Below are 20,370 nucleotides of genomic sequence, written 5' to 3'. Positions count from 1 at the left end.
CGGGGATAGCTGCCCTGCCTTAGCAGAGACTTAACTTATAGCCTGACGGTTGCGGAGAACGACTCGTATAACAACAATACCTGGGGCTGGTAATTATATGACTTACAATCTTCACGGCACTTGGGACTTGGGGAATGAGTACGCACAATGGGGCTGTACCGCGGGGGATTGTCTCTTCCCGCACGTCAACATGACCGAAACTATGTGGGCATTATCCATGATCACCAAGGCCGGAGTGGCCACCAAGGACATTCGCGTGGGCGTTGCCAGCTACGGTCGATCGGTCGAGATGAGCACTGAGGGCTGCTATGAATCGTGGTGTACGTGGGATGCAGCGGGTGCCGCGGGCTCGTGCACCAACACCGCTGGGTACATCTCGAATGCTGAATTGGACGTGATTCCCGACTCCGACTCCACAGCCACCCCCTACTCCACCGACGACACCGACATCCTCGTCTACAATGAGACCCAATGGGTCGGCTACATGAATGCGACCACCCGCGCAAATCGCACGAATTACTACAAGACGTACAACTTCGGCGGACTCTCGGAGTGGGCCATTGACCTGGAGACAAACCCAGGGTCGCTGGACGATAGCTGGGAAACAAGTATCACTGCGTCGCCATCGACCAGCACGCAGAGCACCACCACCACCACCACTACCACCGTCACTATTGGTCCCACCGTGTGGGCAGAGTCCTCTCCGGTTGTTACCTGCTCGCCTCCCTGCCTGATGATCATGCCCCCTAAACCTCTCACTACGACCACCACCATCACCTTCACTGAATGGGACACGAACATCACCTGGTCCTCCACAGCCACCAAGACCACCACGCTCAACGATGGCAGCGTGGTGACATACAAGTCCATGCACACCTCTGCCATCCCCACACGCCTCTATCCCTCTCCCGTCACGACCGACTGCATTGATGTGTGGAATCAAGCCATTACTCCTGGACCATCGGTAGTCCACCAGACCAGCTCCGTCCGACCAACTCCCTTGACAGTCACCTATACCCAGTAAGTACTCGCAACCCCAGCCCGATCATGTCTTTCACTAACTCTCGCGCTGGATAGGACGGTGGGCGGCAGCACAACCGTTTCCGGAGGCACCACAAGCACAATCGCGGGGGTGTCTTATTCGTTCGGCAACTTCACCTACGCCAGTCCTCCGTGGACGGGCGTTTTTGGGGGCACGACGATCGTGGCAAATGGAACCTGGAACCATTCTCTCTCCCACCACGACCACCGTGACCGCACCCCTATCCGACGGACACGAGTACCCCCGACTCAGTGCTGAACACTCGCACCACCAAAATGAGCACTGGCTCCCCTGCTGGGCCGACACCCACCTCATCTGGGGAGCACGTCGGCCACCACTGTGAGTTTTCCCCCTTTCTTCGGTACCCTGCTATCGCTGACATGAAATTCTAATCCCCCCCGCTATAGGTACGTTCTTCTGTGCATGCCCCTTGTGCCCTGCAGCTATGAGCATTGATGGAAGTGAAGGGGACGATAGCAGTGGCGGCGGAAGCTCAAATGGCTCTGGCGGCGGCGGCGATGACGATGACGACGACGACGACGACAAGTCCACCACCACCACCACCAGCGGCAGTACTACCAGTACTGAAGTCGCCGACGTGACCATGGGTGGAGCAGGTACCACGGCATATTTCGACGCCCCGCCCACGACAGCGAGCACGAATGCGGCCACTCAAACCTCCATCGATTCATATCTGGGCTCGATGTTCCGCTCGCTGTACAGCAGCAATGTCGCCTCCAGCACCTCCACCATGACGGGCACTGCTGCCACGGCGACCACCACCGAGCCGCTCTGCGTGGAGGAGCAGGATCCCGACAGCGGCTCGGACGAGACCTACTGCTCCTGCAACGGCGGCAGCGGCAGCTATCCCACCCTTACCCCCGGCACCAATCCATGCGGCTACACCACGCTGCCGACGCGCACGACCACCAATTCATACCCGTATACCTTCACCGACCCGGACGGCGACATCATCGCCTGCACGACGGAGGGGTACCTCGGCACAATCGCCTATTGCTCGGGCTCGCGCACCACCGTCCACACGGCCACGACCACAACCACGACCACGACCGCCAGCGCCAGCGCCAGCGCCACCTCGACGATTTCTGCGACGACACGGCCTACGCCGCCACCAACACAGACACCGACAAGGCGCTGACCACCTCCCTGAGCACCAGCTTCACGTTTGCCGAGTGGTCCGTGTGCGGCGTCTCCGGGGGATACAGCTGCACCGAGACCGCCAGCAGCTCGGGCGTGTGGGACTGCACCGACGCCAACGGCGGGAATGCCGCGCAGTGCACCAAGGCGGCGGACAGCTCCAGCCCCTATGTCACCTGTAAAAAGAACAGTTCGGGCGACGGCGAGAACACCTATGGCTACCTCCTGGCCAACTGCACACCGGGGGGGGGGAGTCCGTGGACCCTGCAGTGCAGCGCAGCGCAGGGTCAGGGGTCACGCCGGCGGTGACGGAGATCCAATCCGACGGAGTATGAAGAGGAACACGATGCTTCGGATACCGTGTTCTACATGACGCTCGGGTGCTTGTCGATAGAGGCTTTGAAGGGTACTCGAGTACATGTGATCGACATATCGGGGTGTGAATAGCATAATTCCGGACTTGAGCAGCAAAGACAGGTATGGCTTAAACTATACTTAGTGTATTGACTTGAAAGAAAGCTTACATAGGATTATAAGCAGCTTGAGATACTGATTTGAAATATGCGTTGTTTGAGGTCTATAATACCTCTGTTTATTTTTGATATGGTTGAGGACAAGACAAGAAGAACTGTAGGAGTCAGGAACACCAAAGAATGCCTGTAGGCGGTCGGGTAGGCGGACCACAAAAACACAACAGAATCAACCACCACAGAAACACCACAGGCAGAGTAAGTCTTCTTTATCCTCACAAGGATTTGCTCCAGAAGTCTGGAATTATCTAGCATAACTAATCTGGGAGCGGTCAGAGTACTCGGCGCGTGTTTATATAGTACAAAATCAGTAAGGGTGTGGGAGTAACTACAGAAGAAACGGTCACATGCTGCCCTTATAGATACAGCAAACAGACAGGACTTGCAGCCAAACATTCCAGTAATGTGACTACTACGTAACTACTGTACAGCCGAGCCAGCCCCCGGAGTCTAGTCCCAGGAGAGACTAGGCTAGATAAGCCGATATATTAGCAAAGGCGAGCGTTGCAGTGGTGCCATCGATAGTAGGAATTAGGCCAGACAACATCTTTCTTCCTTTCCTGGCTGGCAGCAACCTGCAACCTTCCCACGGGGGCGGGCAGAAGACCCTCGGAACTCGAGGAGCACAGCACAGATCCACTTTGCGCAGTGGAACCGCGGACCCGCTCGTGCTAATTGGGGTTCAGCCTGGAGAGGTCGGTTAAAGAGGCATGGTTTTTGGAAAGGTGCGCGAGTCGATAGATTACTATCTTAAGGTCTTGGACCGTTGGTGTTTCCATGGATATGGAGGATTGGTCTTTCCTTCTTTTCTTTTTTTTCTGATTCATTTATTATTTCCCTGTCATAAGCAAGTCGGACCGAGAATTAACTTGCTGCTTGGCTTGGCTTTTCGGTCGGCTACGGCAGGGCAGGCATATGCATCGGGCCTGCAGCTGCATGTGGCTGTGGCTGCTGGCTATCAGTCCATCCCTGTTCGGTTTTTTGTTAGTTATTGTCTGGCGAGTTGGCGACTGTCTCCCCACCTGAGACAGAGAGAATTGTCCCTGAAAAGTGTCATGATCGTGGTTTGATGGGTTGGGTAAATTAAACCGGTGGATTGGATCGTCCCGTTGACCACTCATTACGGGGAGGATTGTCTGGGAGGGACTGCAGTGATCAGCCAACGGGGCACAAACAATTCTCGGTGCTGATAGGAACAGGTCAGTCTGTTGTACAGACTGAACGGGTGTGTGGCCACACACAATGAGGAGAGATGAGAGGGAGCAAGAAGCCATTCTATGCCGACAATTGACTTGTGCAGCTTGTCTGGTCGCAAACAGACAAATCGAGACCAGCCCGCGTCAGCCCCCAATAAGTACAAGTAAGTACGGAATAAGACTAAATTACCTCATCATACCCGGACAATACCATCACAAAACCGGGTTATGCCGGGCGGTGTAGACGGAGAAATAGGGAGTCTGACCCAGTCTGACCAGTCTGACCATACCGAAACGGTACCTGGTCCTCCTCCGGAAAGCCCCTCCACAGTCCACTGCAGTGCCTGTGCCCGCCCTCCCCTCCTTCCTCCCCCCCCCCCACCATGTTTCCCATCTTCGAAAGCAGCCAACTGGAACCAACTGCTTCTCTTCCTTTCCCAGTCCAGCCCAATTCAATGAGTCCACTCACTCCTCCTTAAATATCCCGTCTTACTGTCCTGTTCCTGTTCCTGTTCCCTTTCTTTTCTCCCCTCAAATCCCCCTTCCTCACTCCAATTCTCTCTTTCTCTTTCCCCCCTCCCGCCATCTAATCCAATTCTCCTCCATCATCATGTCTGCTGGTTCAGTTCTCGTCACTGGGTAAGTTCTACCATTGCGCCCAGATCTCTTACAGCTGGAACTGACCCCGCAATCCCCAACTGCGCAGTGGCACGGGCTACATTGGCTCTTTCACCACCCTTGCCTTGTTGCAGGCTGGCTACAAGGTCGTTGTCGCTGACAACCTCTACAACTCCTCCGCCGAGGCTCTCAACCGCATTGAGTTGATCTGCGGCAAGAAGCCCGAGTTCGCCCAGCTCGATGTCACCGATGAGGCGGCTTTCGACAAGGTCTTCCAGGCCCACCCCGACATTGACAGCGTCATCCACTTCGCTGCTCTCAAGGTGCGTCTAACCCGCCCTGCGTTGCCATTGCACCTGCAAGTCCCATACTAAACAGTTCCCTTGTGCTCAGGCTGTCGGAGAGTCCGGTGAGAAGCCTCTGGACTACTGGCACGTCAACGTCTACGGCACCATCTGCCTCCTCCGCTCCATGGTCCGCAACAACGTCACCAACATCGTCTTCTCCAGCTCCGCCACCGTCTACGGCGATGCCACTCGCTTCCCCAACATGATCCCCATCCCCGAGGACTGCCCTCTGGGCCCCACCAACCCCTATGGCAACACCAAGTTCGCCGTGGAGACCGCCATCACCGACCTGATCAACGCTCAGCGCAACAACGCCATCAAGGCCGGCAAGGAGGCCGAGGCCAACAAGTGGAACGGTGCCCTCCTCCGCTACTTCAACCCCGCCGGTGCTCACCCCAGTGGTATCATGGGCGAGGACCCCCAGGGTGTCCCCTACAACCTGCTCCCTCTTCTGGCCCAGGTCGCCACTGGCAAGCGTGAGAAGCTGCTCGTCTTCGGCGATGGTACGTTCAGATTCCCTCTCTTCTCCTCTCCTCTCCTCTCCTCTCACCAGCGACCTAACACGAGGCTAGACTACGCCTCCCACGACGGAACCGCCATCCGTGACTACATCCACATCCTCGACCTGGCCGACGGCCACCTGAAGGCCCTCAACTACCTCCGCGCCAACAACCCCGGTGTCCGTGCCTGGAACTTGGGTACCGGCAAGGGCAGCACGGTCTACGAGATGATCCGTGCCTTCTCCGCCGCTGTCGGCCGCGACCTCCCCTACGAGGTCGCCCCCCGCCGTGCCGGTGACGTCCTGAACCTCACCTCCAACCCCAGCCGGGCCATCCAGGAGCTGGGCTGGAAGGCTGAGCACACCCTCGAGCAGGCCTGCGAGGATCTCTGGCTCTGGACCCGCAACAACCCCGAGGGATACCGGCAGCAGCCCCCCGCCGAGCTCCTCGAGAAGCTCAAGAACTAAAACTAAACTTGCTCGTAAATGATACCTACTCTTACCTACTGTTGATTTAATTAGCATCTCTTTGGCGACGGCGGGAAAACCAAAATCGCATCAATAGATTTGATCTGAATGAGACGAATTTCCTTTCTTGAAGATATGCCTGGTGTAATTGCACTTGCTGTGTTTGCTGTGTTGTTGTTGTTGTTGTTGTCTCGCGAGTGGATGGATAGATGAGATGTCTTGAAATAGTTACCTAAACTCCAGAACCATGCATGTATGCACTCCACTCTTAGCCTCCCCGAAATATCGCACCATATATACAGCCAGTCTATTTACCACTCTCGCCACTGCCATTGCCCTTCCGACTCCTCCTCGACCCAGGGGTCTGTGCCTTGGGCGCGGCAGCGGCCTTCTGCTCGGCCGCCTCCGCCAGTTCCGCCTCCTTCTTGGCCCGCGCCCGCAGCACGGCACTCTCCTTCTCCTTGACCTCGATCATCTTCTCACTGAACTCCCACAGCAACTTGCCCGCAGCCTCGTCCCGGATCTCCCGCCGCGCCACATCCACCTCGCGGCACTCCTTGATCATCCACCCGCCCTCGTCGCGGCCGTAGCGCGCCTCCATCGCCGCGTACAGGAAACTCTGCGCCCCCTGCTGCGGCGACTTGAGCACCAGCCACCACACCGGCCAGGTGACCAGGTACCCCAGCAGGCCCCACAGCGACCCGCCCGTCATCCAGCGCCGCATGCCGGGCGTGCGCGTGAACCCGGGGTCTACCATGATGACCCGCGTGGCCGGAGGGTGGCCGTCCGGCCGCTTGAAGGCGTTGAGATGTTTCTGGAACGAATGCGCAAACACCATGAGGGCGAGTTTGCTCAACCCGAACAGACTTTCCGGCTTCCGCTTTTGGTTCTTGCTGGTGGTGGCTGTAGACTTCTTTTTCCCACTGCCATTCTTCCCAACCTTCTGCCCTGCCCCTGACTTTTGCTGCTGCTGCTGCTGCTGCAACACCTGGTGATTCGTCACATCCTCGACCGTCCGCAAATCAAACGCTCCAGCCCGGATATAACTCGACGAGCACCCCGCGAAGATGACGCGCACGTCGCGGTGCGCCGGCTGCGCGCGCAGCGCGGGGCTGAGGATACTCAGCAGATGGAAGTTGGCCAGGTAGTTGATCTGCCACTCCTCGTCGAGGCCGTCGTCCGTCAGGGCTTTTTGAGGTGGGTTCGTGCTGGCGCACAGGATGACCATGTCCAGCCGGCGCGGCGTGACGTTGTCGATCCATTTGGTGGCGAAGGTGCGGATGGAGTGCAGCGAGGACAGGTCCACTTGCTCCGCGTAGATGAGTTGGTTGTTGGTCGTGCGCCGCAGGTCCTCGATGTATTCCACCAGGAACACGTCGGAGGGGCTGTGTTGCGTCAGGAGGATGATTTGCGCCCCGCGGGCGGCGAGGGCTTGGGTGATTTGCGCGCCGATTCCGGATGTTCCTCCCTTTTTTTGAGGTTAGTTTAACGGTTTCCGGGGGGGGTTTGTTGGGAGGGGCAGAGGAAGTCGTACCGTGATCATAACAACCTTAGAGTGCATCACTCGCTCCGAGGCATTGCGGGCGCCGCCAAAGTAGAATTTCAGGACGGCAATCACAAGAACCCAGGGGGTGAGCTTGAGGATCGTCCAGGCGAAGGGGATGGAGGAGACACCCTCGGTGACACCCTGGACGATCAGGGGAATGGGCATTGTGGTGGTGGAGGGACGACGACAATGCGAAGCTGCAAACAAAAGACAAGATTCGAGTCGAAGGAGAGACCACAACTGAGAAAAGGGGGGAAGTGAGAGGATGTTGCTGTTGTTGACTGGTAGAAGACAAGATGACCCGAAAAGAAGTCCAACAAATCTGGCCCGTCCGGCGGCCGCGCGGAGGCAGTTGCGTTGCCCGCGCTTAGCGGCCGATCTCCCGCCACTGCGTCACTTTTCCGGCCTTTTTCTTCTACCTGTCGGTCTCTTCTCAACGACAACACCACCACCGAAGAACCTACAATGCCAGACAACAGCCCCGCAGAAGAGGAAGAAGATTACTTCCTCCCTTTAGAGGATCAACGCGTCTTCGGCGCCGGGATCCGCCGCAAGCGCGTCCCCTTCGTGCGCTCCTCCGACGGGCCCGACCTCAACACCACCGACTCCGCCCTCCGCCGCAATGCCTCCGCGTCCACCACCGCACCGAGTTCTACTGGTGCCACCATCGCGAACAAATACCTCTCCATCGTCCTCTCGAAATCAACCACCCCTACCCCGGAGGAGTTCACAGTAGATTCCCTAGCCACAGCTCCATCTACCACCACCACCACCACCACTACAGCAGCAGCGAGTCCACAATCCCACTCCGCACCAACACCAACCACCACCACTCCCCCTCTCGAACAAGACACCAACCCGAACCCTACATCTCAAATCTGCGAAATCTGCAACCTCCCTTACACAGCATCCTCATCATCCTCAGCATCCGAACCCCGAACCCCAGCTGAAACCCACCCCCGCCCCCACGAAGCCTCCCTCGCGCACCAACTCTGCCTCACCCACTCGCACCCGCCCTCGCACCTGGACCGCACGCGGCCCGGCCTGCGCTACCTAGCCGCCTACGGCTGGGACCCGGACAGCAGGCTGGGGCTGGGGGCGCCAGGGCGGGAGGGGATCGTGGCGCCGGTGAAAGGGAAAGTGAAGGTTGACACGGTGGGGTTGGGGGTTGCCGGCGACAATTCGGAGGATGAGGGGGACCCCAAAAAACGGAGGCGCGGGGGCGGTAAGGAATCCGGGGGCGGTGGTTCGGACAAGGTGCACAAGAAGTTGAATGCGAAGGAGGTGCGGAGGGGGCAGGTGGATGCCAGGAAGCGCGGGGAGAGGCTGCGCGAGTTGTTTTATCAGGATGAGAGGGTTCTGAGGTATCTTGGGGGTGGTTGAATTCATTTGGCGAGGGGGGAGGGGGCCGGGTTGGTTGGGTTGGGAGGGGGAAAGGGAAGGGGAGGTCTGGAGTGTTTTAGTGGCTTTGTTATTGTCGCGTACGTTTAGATACCCTCTACTGTTTATGGTCCATGCATTATTTTCCATTGTCTGGGATGTGCGTACACCTTGCTTTGCTGATCTTGCTAAGATGCATTAGTCCGGCCATGTAAATGGTCGGAGATGGCTCGAAAACTAATAGACAATTGAACTTGGTATCACAGCTGCGCTAGATGAGATCAGGGTTGAGCTATGGAGAGGGCTACGGGCAAAGAGTGGCAGATCAGCCTATCGGAAAAAGTGGTGGCGTTTCTTCTCCTTCTTCTCCTTCTCCTTGTGCTCTTTACCTGGCTTGGAGCTGGTAGGAGCCGGAGCCGGACTCGGCCCGCTGCTGGGAGCCTTGTGTCCAAGTGACATCGAGGCCATGGCGGCCGAAGGCGGGGCAGCGGCGACGGGCTTCTTCGCCTGAGGTTGAGGTGGCGGGGGCGCTTCTTTCTCGAAGAGATGAGCAGGCGCCGTGGGTTTCGGCCGCTCGGCCGGGATGTCCAGCCGTCGTCTGTCGACGCTGAGGTCGCCGATCTGTCGCAGGAATAGCCCCGGCGAGAGCATATGGGACGTGGCCAGGTAGACATCCTTGGCATGTGCTTGCGAGATCTCGTAGCACGTACGCGCCTCGCCGTAGGTCGCGCCACCCGCCATGAAGACGATAATGCGTTGGCGAGGCTGCTCGCCGGTTGTGCGCGTTCGCGCCCACGTGGGTTTCGCACTCCGGAGAGATGCTTGCGACAAGGCGTCTTGTGGGTTCGAGCCCTCGCCTTCGGTGTGTGGACGCGTGGGTGGGAAGACAGTCGTGTCAAGGGTGCCTCGCACCAGGTCCTCCAAGATCAACTTGAGGTTCAGATCGTAACGAGTCAAACTTTCCTCTTCCATGTCGACTGCCGTAGGCGGCTTCCGAGTGAATAGCGGTTGTACAGGAGGCTTGTCATCTTTTAGGGGCTTCTCTACACGCACGCCAAGTAGGTCCAGATTGGATATAATTTCCCCGTCCTGCGGTGGAAGTTGTGCGTGTGCCATGAGCTTGCGGATGTCTCCGGCTAGCAGTCCGCCTCGGTAGATAATATAAAGTAGTAGAAGTCTCAGTCGCTCCGGCTGTCGAGTCGCTTCATCATCGAGGAGTTGAACAATCTGGGAGCCCAGATGCTTGGCCTTCTTGTAGTTCTCATCCATGCCGGTTGCTAGGCTTTGCTCGACAGAGCTGACCTCCAGAAGCTTGTGCTCCTGAAAGTATTTCATACACTCTTGTGCCATGTTCAGATGAAGTGTGTATGCATCGCGGCCCTGCTGAAACTCAGTCAAGCCTGCAAGCATATCCTTGATTGTGTTGACGTTCGCTTTGTTGTTGCTGGAACTCATGTCAGTTTCAGGACATAGGATCGTAAGGGAGAACATTATAGGAGAAAAGCCTACTCTTCCGCGAATTGAGGGTTGGCTGCTCGAAACTTGGCAAAATCTTCGCCCAGCTTCCCCAGTACGTCCTTCATGTGCATGTGTCGGTACTCAACCCATACGTTGTCCTGCTCGTTAATCTCCATGTCTTTGATTTCTTGATTAGCGCCGCCCTCATTAATAACGGTCTTGTACGTGACCTTGTTCCCATCGTTGATAGGGAGCAGATCATGAACCATGGACTGATATGTAAATTCATGGAGCAGAGGCGCTATGACGTCCATCGAGCGGTCTACAACAAGGAGAACACCGCGAGGGCGAGACGATGGGGGCGGAAAGTCCCGCTGAAATTGCGCGAATTGATCCAACTCGTTTTGAATGAAGCGGGCCAGGTGTGAGCACAATACGCCGGCCTCGTGGGTTGGGGTCCTGGGTCGATAGTACCGAACGATCGGGTACTCTCCTAGGCTTGCACAGAGAGACACAATCTCCCGCCATTGTCAGCATGCAAAGCTGGTCCGTGGAGCTAAAGCTTATGCCATACCTTCTGAGCCAGTCCTTCCAAGTGCGCACGGATCAAATGGTTGCAACCAGGGTGGAACAGAACTGGAAAGCTCCATGGATCCCGGAACGTCACGACGCGGGATTCGCGGGGGAAATAGTCGGCATTCATGATCTGAACATTGGCGATATTGTCATGCGCCATCTGCGACCGGTCTAGTCTGGCTCGTTGTTGCGGATCGAGGACTGTCCGTACGTCAGCACCAACCATAGCACCCAAGGAATGCTGCGACCAACAGGACGTCCAAACCAGCCATGTTTTCTTGTATCTCTTCCGCTCAAAATCGGCCATCAAACAGTCGACAATATGCGGAAGGGGGGAGAGGATGTACAGCGCATCCATAGAGGCATTTGTTGGGCGTCGGTGCTCGATCTGTTCAACATCTTGGGAACCGGCCAGTTAGCGCCTACCGACATGTATAGATTCGGCATGAAGCTTCGCTTACTGGTCACGTTGAGATTGAGGATATCATCTTCGCTGACGGCATTGTCGATTAGTTTCCGACTGGTCTCATCCACGACTAGGACCTTCCACTACAAGCGCCCGACGTCAGTGGTATGCGGATTGTGAGAGTGGTGAGGGGGGCGGAGTTATCAGGAGGGGCAATGAACGAGAGACCGTACCTCGTTCCCCGCCGCGTAACGAATGGTGTTCAGGATGACTGAAGGAAGAAAGGGATATATTAGTACGAGAAATATTGCGCGCACGAGAAAATAGCCATGTGACTTACTGTCGCGCTGAATGTTGAGGATTGAAGCGCTCATTTTGGCTGACGGGCAGCCCTCCGCTGGGGCATAGACTTGTAACTTGTAACTCACAACACTGGGAAGAGGGGTGAGGATTGAGGGGTGCTAAGACAGTTTAAGGCAGCAGAACACAGGAGGTAAGGAATCCAAGCCAGCAGCCAAGCAAGGTAAGAGACAAGCAAGCGACAGGGGCGCTGTGTGAAGATCAATCAGGGGGTGATAATGATAATTACTGAGGTAAGTTATCTTTATGAAACGTAGCAGATGGTTTGAGACCCCTCGAGCTCCGGAGTCCCGTCCGTCCCCACCTTTTCCCTCACTTTCCCTCTCTCTCCTCCGCTGCCTAGTATGCTTTTCCAAGTTCCGCCGCAGGGGATAAACCTTGGGAAGGCGGTGTAGCCACTCGCCGCCTCGGAAGTATTACTCTATCGCCGTCGCAGCTTGAGTAAAGGCAGAAAAAAAAAAGACGATATCGATATGGCGAATTAATGACGGAGGGGATTTCTTAGAGGGAGCTTGCTGTGTTCTTTTATTCCTCTACCAATATTCTTCAAATTTAATCTCTTTTTCCCAGCCTTTTAACCCTGATAAGTGTGATAAGTGTGATAATATTGTCCCGTCCCTGCGCGCTCACGCCTTGGTTGGACGATCCCGTTCAACAACCAGATTTGCCATTCGATTACGGAACGAAAGAACATACCACTTCACGATAGCATAGGCCTCAATCTCTCATTTCCGCGTCAGGCATGCGCCTATGGAGCAGCAAAGGCAGTCGATGCCTTTTGTGCACACTGCAGCCAATAGCCCGTCCTGCGAATCGGACCTTTGCAACTTCGCCAGTGCTGCTGAGAAAAGCTGTAGGGCAAAGCACTTGTTTCTGTGTTCTCTTGATTCAACGCTAATTCTTCTTCTTTCACTACCCCCAGGGACAAAAAGATAGAGGCAGTCGGGCCAAGCAAGAGCAAGAAAAGAATGCATCACGTGCCAAGTCTCCTCCCAGAGATCGCCCAAGATTGACCGGACCTGATTTTGTGGCGGTCGTCAAACAAAGTCTCGAAGGCTATCGCACCAAGCTCACGAAAGCGGAAGACTGGACATCCTTGAAGAGATGGGATGCCTTCGAAAGACAGGTGCTGAATGCATGCAAACTAGACGATCGCAAAACGTCTGCAGCCGCGGGTGCCTTGCGCCGCCTCAAGAATGCCCTGCATCAGGCCTACAGCAATTATGGACTTAGGGGACTGCGAGATGAGATAGAGTTCCAGATGTACTCGGAAGATATCACGGCAGAATATGGGACACCGAACCAGGTCCGGCAGAAGATATTGGCTGACATGCGACGTCCGACGGAGCTGTACCCGCAAGCGCGCGCCATCCAGCGCACAATACACTTACACGTCGGTCCCACCAACTCGGGGAAAACGTACCATGCACTGAAACGCCTGCAAGCGTCCAAGTCTGGCTTCTACGCTGGACCTTTGCGACTTTTGGCCCAGGAAGTGTACCAGCGCTTTACGACGGCCGGCATCCCCTGCAGCTTGATTACTGGTGATGATGTTAAGATCCACGAAGGTGATGGTGATGAGCCGGTAGGGATTGTTAGCAATACGGTGGAAATGTGTAGCATAGGACAGTCATATGAAGTCGGTGTCATCGATGAGATTCAAATGATCAGTGATACTCGGCGTGGGTGGGCTTGGACCCGTGCTTTCCTGGGTGCTCGCGTCCAAGAACTTCATCTTTGTGGTGAACTCCGAGCGGTTCCTTTAATTCGAGAGCTGGCTGCTCTAACCGGTGACAAACTCGAGATCCACCGCTATGAACGACTGAACGAATTGAAAGTTGCTAAGAAGAGTCTCGGAGGCAACTTAAAGAATCTTCAGAAAGGAGATTGTGTTGTTTCCTTCTCGCGTCTTGGGATTCACGCTCTGAAAGCACAGATTGAAAAAACCACGGGGAAACGAGCAGCTATCGTCTATGGGAGTTTGCCGGCCGAAATTCGAACCCAGCAGGCTGCACTCTTCAACGATCCGGACAATGACTACGACTTTCTAGTTGCTAGCGACGCTATTGGCATGGGTCTCAATCTGTAAGTTGCTTCTGGTAGTCGCCGACTCTCCCAGATACTAATATCGCGTTGTTTAGGAGCTGTAAGCGTATCGTTTTTGAAACCGTGATCAAGATGCTCCCGCAAGGGCTTGTGCGGCTCACTGTACCAGAGATCAAACAGATCGGAGGACGAGCAGGTCGTTATAAGCCTGCTGTGCAGCACGGGAAAGTTTCTCAAAATGATACAGAAGACAATGTCGGTTGGGTGACATCCCTCGAGGAAGTTGATCTACCTTACATCAAGCAGGCAATGGAGATAGAGCCCCCTCCCCTTGTTGCCGCGGGCTTGCAGGCACCGGACTCTGTTTTCCAGAAGTTCTCGGCTTATTACCCAGCGAACACCCCCCTGGAATACTTGATCAAGCGCATTTTGTCGGTCGCACAAGTACATCCATTATTCTTTTTGTGTGATCCTCGCGCTCAGCTCGAAAACGCCGAGGTCATCGATGCCGTCGAAGGGCTGCGCATTCCTGACCAACTGACTCTCATGGCCGCACCTATGTACGTCAAGGATGTCATTGGCAAGGATGCAGCTGTTGAATTCGCTCGCGCCGTTGCCGAGAACTCGAACGGCCATCTCCTAAGCTTTTCGAGCCTCAATCTGGAAATTCTCGAACAAGAGGTTTCAGCCAATAAACAATACACCGCAGAGTTGGAATCTCTACACAAGTCAATCGTCTTATATCTCTGGCTGAGCTTCCGTTTTGGCGGCATTTTCACAGACCGGACTCTGGCCATGCACGTTAAGGAGTTGTTGGAAGAAAGGATGGTCCGGGCCCTGACGGAATTCTCCGCCAACAAGAAGCTCAGAAAGGACTCCTCTCTCCGACGGCAGCTCGCTATTGAGAGACAGAGTTTGGAACAACAGCAACTGCTGGCCGAGTTCGCCGATACCACCTACGGTAGCGGCATGGCTTCGCTTGATGATCAAGCGCAAGACGACGCGCTACACACAGACGACTTACTGGAAGACCCTGTGCTGGAAGACCCTGTGCTGGAAGACCCTGTGGAGGATGCTAATCTGCAGGAAGACGGTGTCCAGGAAGAACCTGCCCAGGAGGAACAGACCCAGGAACAGCCGAGAGCCCAAGGAGGATCTCACTAGATTCATAGTTGAAGGGGTTCTTATCTAATGAATTGTAGCGCATGTTCGTGCCTATTATGTTAGGTTATTCTGTATATAGAGAACTCTGGTGGATTATGATCCTTGCGGACTTTTTGTATAATAGGAACTGAGGAAAGGAACGAATGTACAGAGATAACCCTACTCCGAACAAACAAGAGTTGGATGCTAAGCTCTACAGTAGGATGCAGTCAAGAGTCGAGTTAACTAGGTAGTTACTCCGTAGTCACCGTATTTTGATACAGGAGATGGCGCACCACCTAGGCGGCGGTGTAGCGCTGTCCTGTACATACTGAGTACATACCTCCGAGCTACGTCCGGGCAATATCTATACCGCCTACCAAAGAGGGAACGCAACTTTCCTATATGAATCCACCCCGGTTCTAGATCGGTACCCAGCAGGGCCTGTGTTGGGAAACGCTGCCGCTGATCGTAGGAGTAAACGCTCAGATCCTGCGTTCGAGTTTCGGCTGGCATTTCTAGACGCTAGCTCTACCATTCGAGATTCATTGGTATGAAAACACCCGGGGATAAGAGGGGTTTTCGTAGCCTGCGCTGGCGGGCGAGCTTTTTTTGATCTTGTTACTTCTTGACTGTTTCTTCTCATCATGACTCTTGGCATAGATCGAGAGCTCTCGCCTGATAGCTTCTTCATCCATTGTATGTTGCGCTTTCGTCAACTTGATCTTTTTCTGAAGCTGGGTGTAACTTAGTAGAGGAGACAAACATACAAACATACTGCCAGCGTCTTATCTTATCGGTGGCGGACTACCCCGAACACGCCACAACGATTTTCCGCGCCAGTGAGCTTCGCCCATTTCGGTGTCGTCGTAGGTCCGGCACCACGAACATTGAAGCAGACCGGGCAGATCAACTTGTCCTTCGCCCCCGTCAGAAAACCACCTGGAGCGAATGACTCGACCCTCCTCGCCATTTCGAACGGCTTTGTATTGAAGTCATTTTTATTTACTCAACGCGAACCCCAATCCGCCTGCCCCTCCCCAACTGCGAAACAAGAAAACAAGAACAGCATCCACCATGGATGACCTCCAGTCTCTGGAGCTCTTTTCGCTCGTCTCGCGAATCACCGGAGAGCTCCAGAACCACTTGGGCGTCAGCGACAAGACCCTCGCCGAGTTCGTCATCGACCAGCATCTCAAATGCGGCTCGTTCGCCGAGTTCAAGCAGAGCCTGGAGGAGATGGGTGCCGAGTTCCCGCAAAGTCTGATGGAAAGTATCGATCGTCTCGTCCTCACGATGCATCCCAAGTACAAGGCCAAGAACGCACAGGCCCAGAACTCGTCTGGGGCGCCTGGCGATGACGATATGGATATCCTGGGGGCCCTCGAGAAGAAGGCGCGCGTCTTTAAGGGTCTCGCTGTTCCGGATAAGGTGCAAACGTGGGATGAGGAGGACTATGTCTCGCGGAAGGATGTGCAGGAGAGCGATGCGAAAGCCGACGCGATGGACGATACGTTTGCGATGCTGGAAGGGCTGGCGGGCAAGGCGCGCGAGGACAAAGCCCCCTCTTCGTCACGGGTGGATCGCAGCAGCAGGAAACGGAGTCGGAGCCCGGACTACGATAACCGCGACCGTGACCGTGACCGTGACCGTGACCGTGACCGTGACCGCGGGCGCAGGCGCAACGACAGATACCGTTCGCGGTCGAGATCGCACAGCCCTCATTACGGCAGGAGAGAGGCTGAGGATGAGGTGGACGAGTTTGGCAGGTCGAAGAGCAAGTACAGCAGCCGGGACGACGGATATCGCAATGGACACAGTGAGCGCAGGAGTCGCCGCGACCGAGCGGGCGATGACGACTATTTCCGCAAGCCTCCGCCGGTCGAGCTGGATGACCAGCCTATCCTATACAAAGTGTACGATGGTCGTGTGACGGGCGTGAAGGACTTCGGCGCATTCGTCAATCTGTTGGGTGTGAAGGGAAAGGTTGATGGGCTGGTACACGTCTCTGCGATGCAGGAGGGAGCGCGTGTCAATCATCCTTCGGACTTGGTATCCCGCAACCAGCCAGTTAAGGTCAAGGTCGTCAGCATACAAGGCTCTCGCATTGGCCTGTCCATGAAGGAGGTGGACCAGGTCACTGGCATGGACCTGATTCCTCAACGGCGTCTAGCGTCCGGGGCCAACATGGAACGCCTCGATGGTACCGGCGACAACGACAGATATGGTAACTTGACCTCGGATGTGCCTATCATCGAGGACTCAGACGGCAGGCCTATGAAGAATCGGAAGCGTTTGACGTCCCCTGAAAGATGGGAGATCAAACAACTCATCGCTTCCGGGGCTGTTTCAGCGCTTGATTACCCTGACATTGATGAAGAGTATCATGCCACTTTGACCGGAGAAGGCACATTTGAGGAAGAAGAGGATGTTGATATCGAGGTTCGCGATGAGGAGCCGCCATTCCTGGCGGGCCAGACTAAGATGTCACTGGAGCTGTCCCCCATTCGAGTCGTCAAGGCACCGGACGGCTCCATGAACCGAGCCGCAATGGCAGGCACAAACCTGGCAAAGGACAGAAGGGAGCTCAGACAGCAGGAAGCCCAGGACAAGGCGGCAGAACAAGCAGCCAATGTTGATCTCAATGCGCAATGGCAAGACCCGATGGTGGCGCCGGAGGAGCGCAGGTTCGCTGCTGATCTTCGGAATGCTCAGCAAGCGAAACCCGACGAGGCTGTACCCGAATGGAAGAGAGTTACGATGGGCAAGAACGTGTCTTTCGGAAAACGGACCAGCATGTCTATCAAGGAGCAGCGGGAGAGCTTGCCAGTCTATAAGTTCCGCAAGCAGTTGCTAGATGCTGTTCGTGACAACCAGTTGTTGATTGTCGTTGGTGACACTGGCTCCGGAAAGACGACACAGTTGACACAGTACCTGGCTGAAGGTGGATACGCAAACAATGGTATCATCGGCTGTACGCAGCCTCGCCGAGTAGCTGCCATGTCTGTTGCTAAGCGTGTCGCGGAAGAGGTTGGCTGCAAGCTTGGTGCGGAGGTTGGATACACGATTCGTTTTGAGGATTGTACTAGTCCGGAGACGAAGATCAAGTACATGACCGACGGTATGCTTCAGAGAGAGATTCTTCTTGACCCGGAACTTAAGAGATACTCTGTGATTATGTTGGATGAGGCCCACGAGCGAACCATTGCCACGGACGTTCTTTTCGGCCTGCTCAAAAAGACCATCAAGCGACGCCCTGACCTCCGGCTTATCGTCACCTCCGCCACTTTGGATGCAGAAAAGTTCTCGGAATACTTTAACGGCTGTCCGATCTTCTCTATCCCGGGTCGTACATTCCCGGTCGAGATCATGTACTCCAAGGAGCCCGAGTCCGATTACCTCGATGCAGCCTTGATTACAGTCATGCAGATTCACTTGACGGAACATTCGGGTGATATTCTTCTCTTCTTAACAGGCCAGGAAGAAATTGACACAGCCTGCGAGATTCTGTACGAGCGGATGAAAGCCCTGGGATCAAGCGTACCCGAGCTTGTCATTCTCCCTGTGTACTCCGCTCTGCCAAGTGAGATGCAAAGTCGTATTTTCGAACCTGCACCTCCAGGTGGCAGAAAGGTTGTCATCGCGACGAATATCGCCGAGACCTCTATCACCATCGACAACATCTACTATGTTATCGATCCTGGTTTTGTGAAGCAGAATGCCTACGATCCCAAGCTCGGCATGGACTCGCTGGTTGTCACCCCTATCTCACAGGCGCAAGCCAAGCAACGAGCTGGCCGTGCAGGAAGAACCGGTCCAGGCAAATGCTTCCGTCTTTACACTGAAGCGGCCTACCAATCCGAGATGTTGCCTACCACGATTCCTGAAATTCAGCGCCAGAATCTCTCCCACACCATTCTCATGCTCAAGGCAATGGGCATTAACGATCTTCTGCATTTTGATTTCATGGATCCTCCACCAACAAACACTATGCTGACTGCCTTGGAAGAACTATACGCGCTCTCTGCACTGGATGACGAGGGTCTTCTGACTCGCCTGGGTAGAAAGATGGCGGACTTCCCTATGGAGCCCGCTCTCGCTAAGGTCCTGATTGCCTCGGTCGACATGGGGTGCTCGGAAGAAATGCTAAGCATTGTCGCCATGTTGTCAATCCAGTCAGTGTTCTATCGTCCAAAGGAGAAACAGCAACAGGCCGATCAGAAGAAGGCCAAATTCCACGATCCGCACGGTGACCACTTGACTCTACTCAATGTTTACAATGCATGGAAGAACTCGAAATTCAACAACGCATGGTGCTTTGAGAACTTCATTCAAGCGCGTCAGATCCGTCGTGCTCAAGATGTCCGTCAGCAGTTGATGGGCATCATGGACCGGTACCATCACAAGATCGTGTCCTGTGGCCGGAACACTACCAAGGTCCGTCAGGCATTGTGTACGGGCTTCTTCCGCAACGCGGCTCGCAAAGATCCTCAAGAGGGCTACAAGACTCTAGTCGAAGGCACCCCGGTCTACATGCACCCCAGCTCCGCGCTGTTCGGAAAACCTTCTGAGCACGTCATCTACCACACGTTGGTCCTTACGACGAAGGAGTACATGCATTGCACCACATCCATCGAACCCAAGTGGCTGGTCGAGGCCGCGCCGACGTTCTTCAAGGTTGCGCCGACGGATCGACTCTCGAAGCGCAAGAAGGCCGAGCGCATCCAACCTCTGCACAATCGCTTCGCCGGAGAAGACGATTGGCGTCTATCTGCACAGAGACGTCAAGGCAGAGGTGGTGGTGGTGGAACGTGGGGTTAGTGATTCTGTTTGGTGCTGGTTTAGACTTCATATTTCCTTATTTTTCAGGCATGTATATGGCGAGGTTCCCAACGCATACCCCTCGTGAATTTGTGATAAAAAAAATTACTGTCTTTCTTGTTGCGGGGTCATAAAATGTAATACTATGAGTCATGATCTACAAAATATTTTTACTCTGCAGATGGCTAGAGCACCGGTCCACCCCCTGTCAGGTCGACCCCGAAATCTGATGATGAGTTATACGACTTATATTCGAGCCAACCTGCAATTTCCACGGTCCATGTCTGCGATGTCTTATATTTAGACAACTTATCGGAGTGTCCCATCTCGCAGTATTGTCTTTGCTCGGAACACTTCATGTGAACGACATTTGACGATGCTTGGAGAAAGATATCAGGCATGATCCTGTTGAGTCTGGACTAGCACTGATCGTCATCACTCCTGCGCTCTTGTTTTCTGTACGCCAATCCTGCCAATACTGTACAGAAACTACCCAAGGCCCGACGAAACGCACGCTGTCGACATGTCTCAAAGTACGAGGGACTATTCTACCAGGGACTCCTACTGGCTAAAAGTGTTGCCGAGGCGCCCTTGGAGTTGAGCGATTAGGTAAATGTGAGTCCTACCACTATAACTTAGAGGTTGAAACTATTTCCAGAACTGAATTCAGTAGGTGATTTGACCGATCGGGGTTCGTTGCGTTGCGTTCCGTCAACTATAGTATACTTCAAGCCACATGCCCTCGCTGCCGTGTCTCCTAAGAGGCGATAATGATA

The 20,370-nt window shown here is 54.8% G+C and overlaps 8 protein-coding genes across 8 annotated transcripts; 6 read left to right on the top strand and 2 right to left on the bottom strand.

The window, feature by feature from the left end:
- Positions 1–190: 190 nt before the first annotated feature.
- On the top strand, positions 191–1,300 carry ASPACDRAFT_41763 (glycoside hydrolase family 18 protein; the record flags this gene model as incomplete). The annotated part of the gene is made up of 2 exons (XM_020200984.1): positions 191–1,020; positions 1,078–1,300. The coding sequence occupies 2 exons, from the start codon at positions 191–193 to the stop codon at positions 1,298–1,300; spliced, it is 1,053 nt and encodes a 350-aa protein (XP_020057840.1).
- A 187-nt stretch (positions 1,301–1,487) lies between these two features.
- ASPACDRAFT_41762 (uncharacterized protein) lies at positions 1,488–2,509 on the top strand (the record flags this gene model as incomplete). The annotated part of the gene is made up of 2 exons (XM_020200983.1): positions 1,488–2,078; positions 2,120–2,509. The coding sequence occupies 2 exons, from the start codon at positions 1,488–1,490 to the stop codon at positions 2,507–2,509; spliced, it is 981 nt and encodes a 326-aa protein (XP_020057839.1).
- A 1,966-nt stretch (positions 2,510–4,475) lies between these two features.
- ASPACDRAFT_77226 (NAD-dependent epimerase/dehydratase family protein) lies at positions 4,476–6,099 on the top strand. Its single transcript, XM_020204914.1, has 4 exons — positions 4,476–4,565; positions 4,633–4,867; positions 4,938–5,394; positions 5,464–6,099. The coding sequence occupies exons 1-4, from the start codon at positions 4,537–4,539 to the stop codon at positions 5,856–5,858; spliced, it is 1,116 nt and encodes a 371-aa protein (XP_020057838.1). The 5' UTR covers positions 4,476–4,536; the 3' UTR covers positions 5,859–6,099.
- Positions 6,100–6,165: 66 nt separating this feature from the next.
- On the bottom strand, positions 6,166–7,569 carry ASPACDRAFT_25605 (putative oxidoreductase; the record flags this gene model as incomplete). The annotated part of the gene is made up of 3 exons (XM_020199350.1): positions 6,166–6,771; positions 6,862–7,326; positions 7,393–7,569. 3 exons carry the CDS (start codon positions 7,567–7,569, stop codon positions 6,166–6,168), a joined length of 1,248 nt encoding a protein of 415 aa, XP_020057837.1.
- Positions 7,570–7,831: 262 nt separating this feature from the next.
- ASPACDRAFT_116274 (putative G-patch domain protein) lies at positions 7,832–8,826 on the top strand. Its single transcript, XM_020195976.1, has one exon. The coding sequence runs from the start codon at positions 7,870–7,872 to the stop codon at positions 8,785–8,787; it is 918 nt and encodes a 305-aa protein (XP_020057836.1). The 5' UTR covers positions 7,832–7,869; the 3' UTR covers positions 8,788–8,826.
- Positions 8,827–8,930: 104 nt separating this feature from the next.
- Positions 8,931–11,664, bottom strand: ASPACDRAFT_77225 (Sec1 family protein). The gene is made up of 7 exons (XM_020204913.1): positions 11,565–11,664; positions 11,458–11,495; positions 11,280–11,367; positions 11,071–11,217; positions 10,817–11,019; positions 10,294–10,760; positions 8,931–10,228 (listed from the first exon to the last, which is right to left on the bottom strand). The coding sequence occupies exons 1-7, from the start codon at positions 11,596–11,598 to the stop codon at positions 9,115–9,117; spliced, it is 2,091 nt and encodes a 696-aa protein (XP_020057835.1). The 5' UTR covers positions 11,599–11,664; the 3' UTR covers positions 8,931–9,114.
- A 266-nt stretch (positions 11,665–11,930) lies between these two features.
- ASPACDRAFT_1867025 (ATP-dependent RNA helicase SUV3) lies at positions 11,931–15,057 on the top strand. The gene is made up of 3 exons (XM_020197892.1): positions 11,931–12,437; positions 12,507–13,669; positions 13,726–15,057. Exons 1-3 carry the CDS (start codon positions 12,327–12,329, stop codon positions 14,792–14,794), a joined length of 2,343 nt encoding a protein of 780 aa, XP_020057834.1. The 5' UTR covers positions 11,931–12,326; the 3' UTR covers positions 14,795–15,057.
- A 735-nt stretch (positions 15,058–15,792) lies between these two features.
- Positions 15,793–19,873, top strand: ASPACDRAFT_116270 (putative RNA helicase-like splicing factor (HRH1)). Its single transcript, XM_020195975.1, has one exon. It carries the CDS (start codon positions 15,851–15,853, stop codon positions 19,592–19,594), a length of 3,744 nt encoding a protein of 1,247 aa, XP_020057833.1. The 5' UTR covers positions 15,793–15,850; the 3' UTR covers positions 19,595–19,873.
- Positions 19,874–20,370: the final 497 nt, after the last annotated feature.

This window comes from Aspergillus aculeatus (genome assembly GCF_001890905.1).
Source record: "Aspergillus aculeatus ATCC 16872 unplaced genomic scaffold ASPACscaffold_5, whole genome shotgun sequence".
NCBI lineage: Eukaryota > Fungi > Ascomycota > Eurotiomycetes > Eurotiales > Aspergillaceae > Aspergillus > Aspergillus aculeatus.
This window is presented reverse-complemented; position numbering and strand designations above follow the sequence as displayed.

Bases quoted from the DNA above. Each gene is read 5' to 3' on its own strand.
- ASPACDRAFT_77226 (XM_020204914.1), top strand. From the start codon at position 4,537: ATGTCTGCTGGTTCAGTTCTCGTCACTGG. The intron at 4,566-4,632 runs GTAAGTTCTACC...CCAACTGCGCAG, and splicing joins GGTTCAGTTCTCGTCACTGG to TGGCACGGGCTACATTGGCT. The intron at 4,868-4,937 runs GTGCGTCTAACC...CCTTGTGCTCAG, and splicing joins TCCACTTCGCTGCTCTCAAG to GCTGTCGGAGAGTCCGGTGA.
- ASPACDRAFT_116274 (XM_020195976.1), top strand. From the start codon at position 7,870: ATGCCAGACAACAGCCCCGCAGAAGAGGAAGAAGATTACTTCCTCCCT.
- ASPACDRAFT_77225 (XM_020204913.1), bottom strand. From the start codon at position 11,598: ATGAGCGCTTCAATCCTCAACATTCAGCGCGACA. The intron at 11,496-11,564 runs GTAAGTCACATG...TTCTTCCTTCAG, and splicing joins CCTCAACATTCAGCGCGACA to TCATCCTGAACACCATTCGT. The intron at 11,218-11,279 runs GTAAGCGAAGCT...CCGGTTCCCAAG, and splicing joins CCTCAATCTCAACGTGACCA to ATGTTGAACAGATCGAGCAC.
- ASPACDRAFT_1867025 (XM_020197892.1), top strand. From the start codon at position 12,327: ATGCGCCTATGGAGCAGCAAAGGCAGTCGATGCCTTTTGTGCACACTG. The intron at 12,438-12,506 runs GTAGGGCAAAGC...CACTACCCCCAG, and splicing joins CAGTGCTGCTGAGAAAAGCT to GGACAAAAAGATAGAGGCAG. The intron at 13,670-13,725 runs GTAAGTTGCTTC...CGCGTTGTTTAG, and splicing joins ATTGGCATGGGTCTCAATCT to GAGCTGTAAGCGTATCGTTT.
- ASPACDRAFT_116270 (XM_020195975.1), top strand. From the start codon at position 15,851: ATGGATGACCTCCAGTCTCTGGAGCTCTTTTCGCTCGTCTCGCGAATC.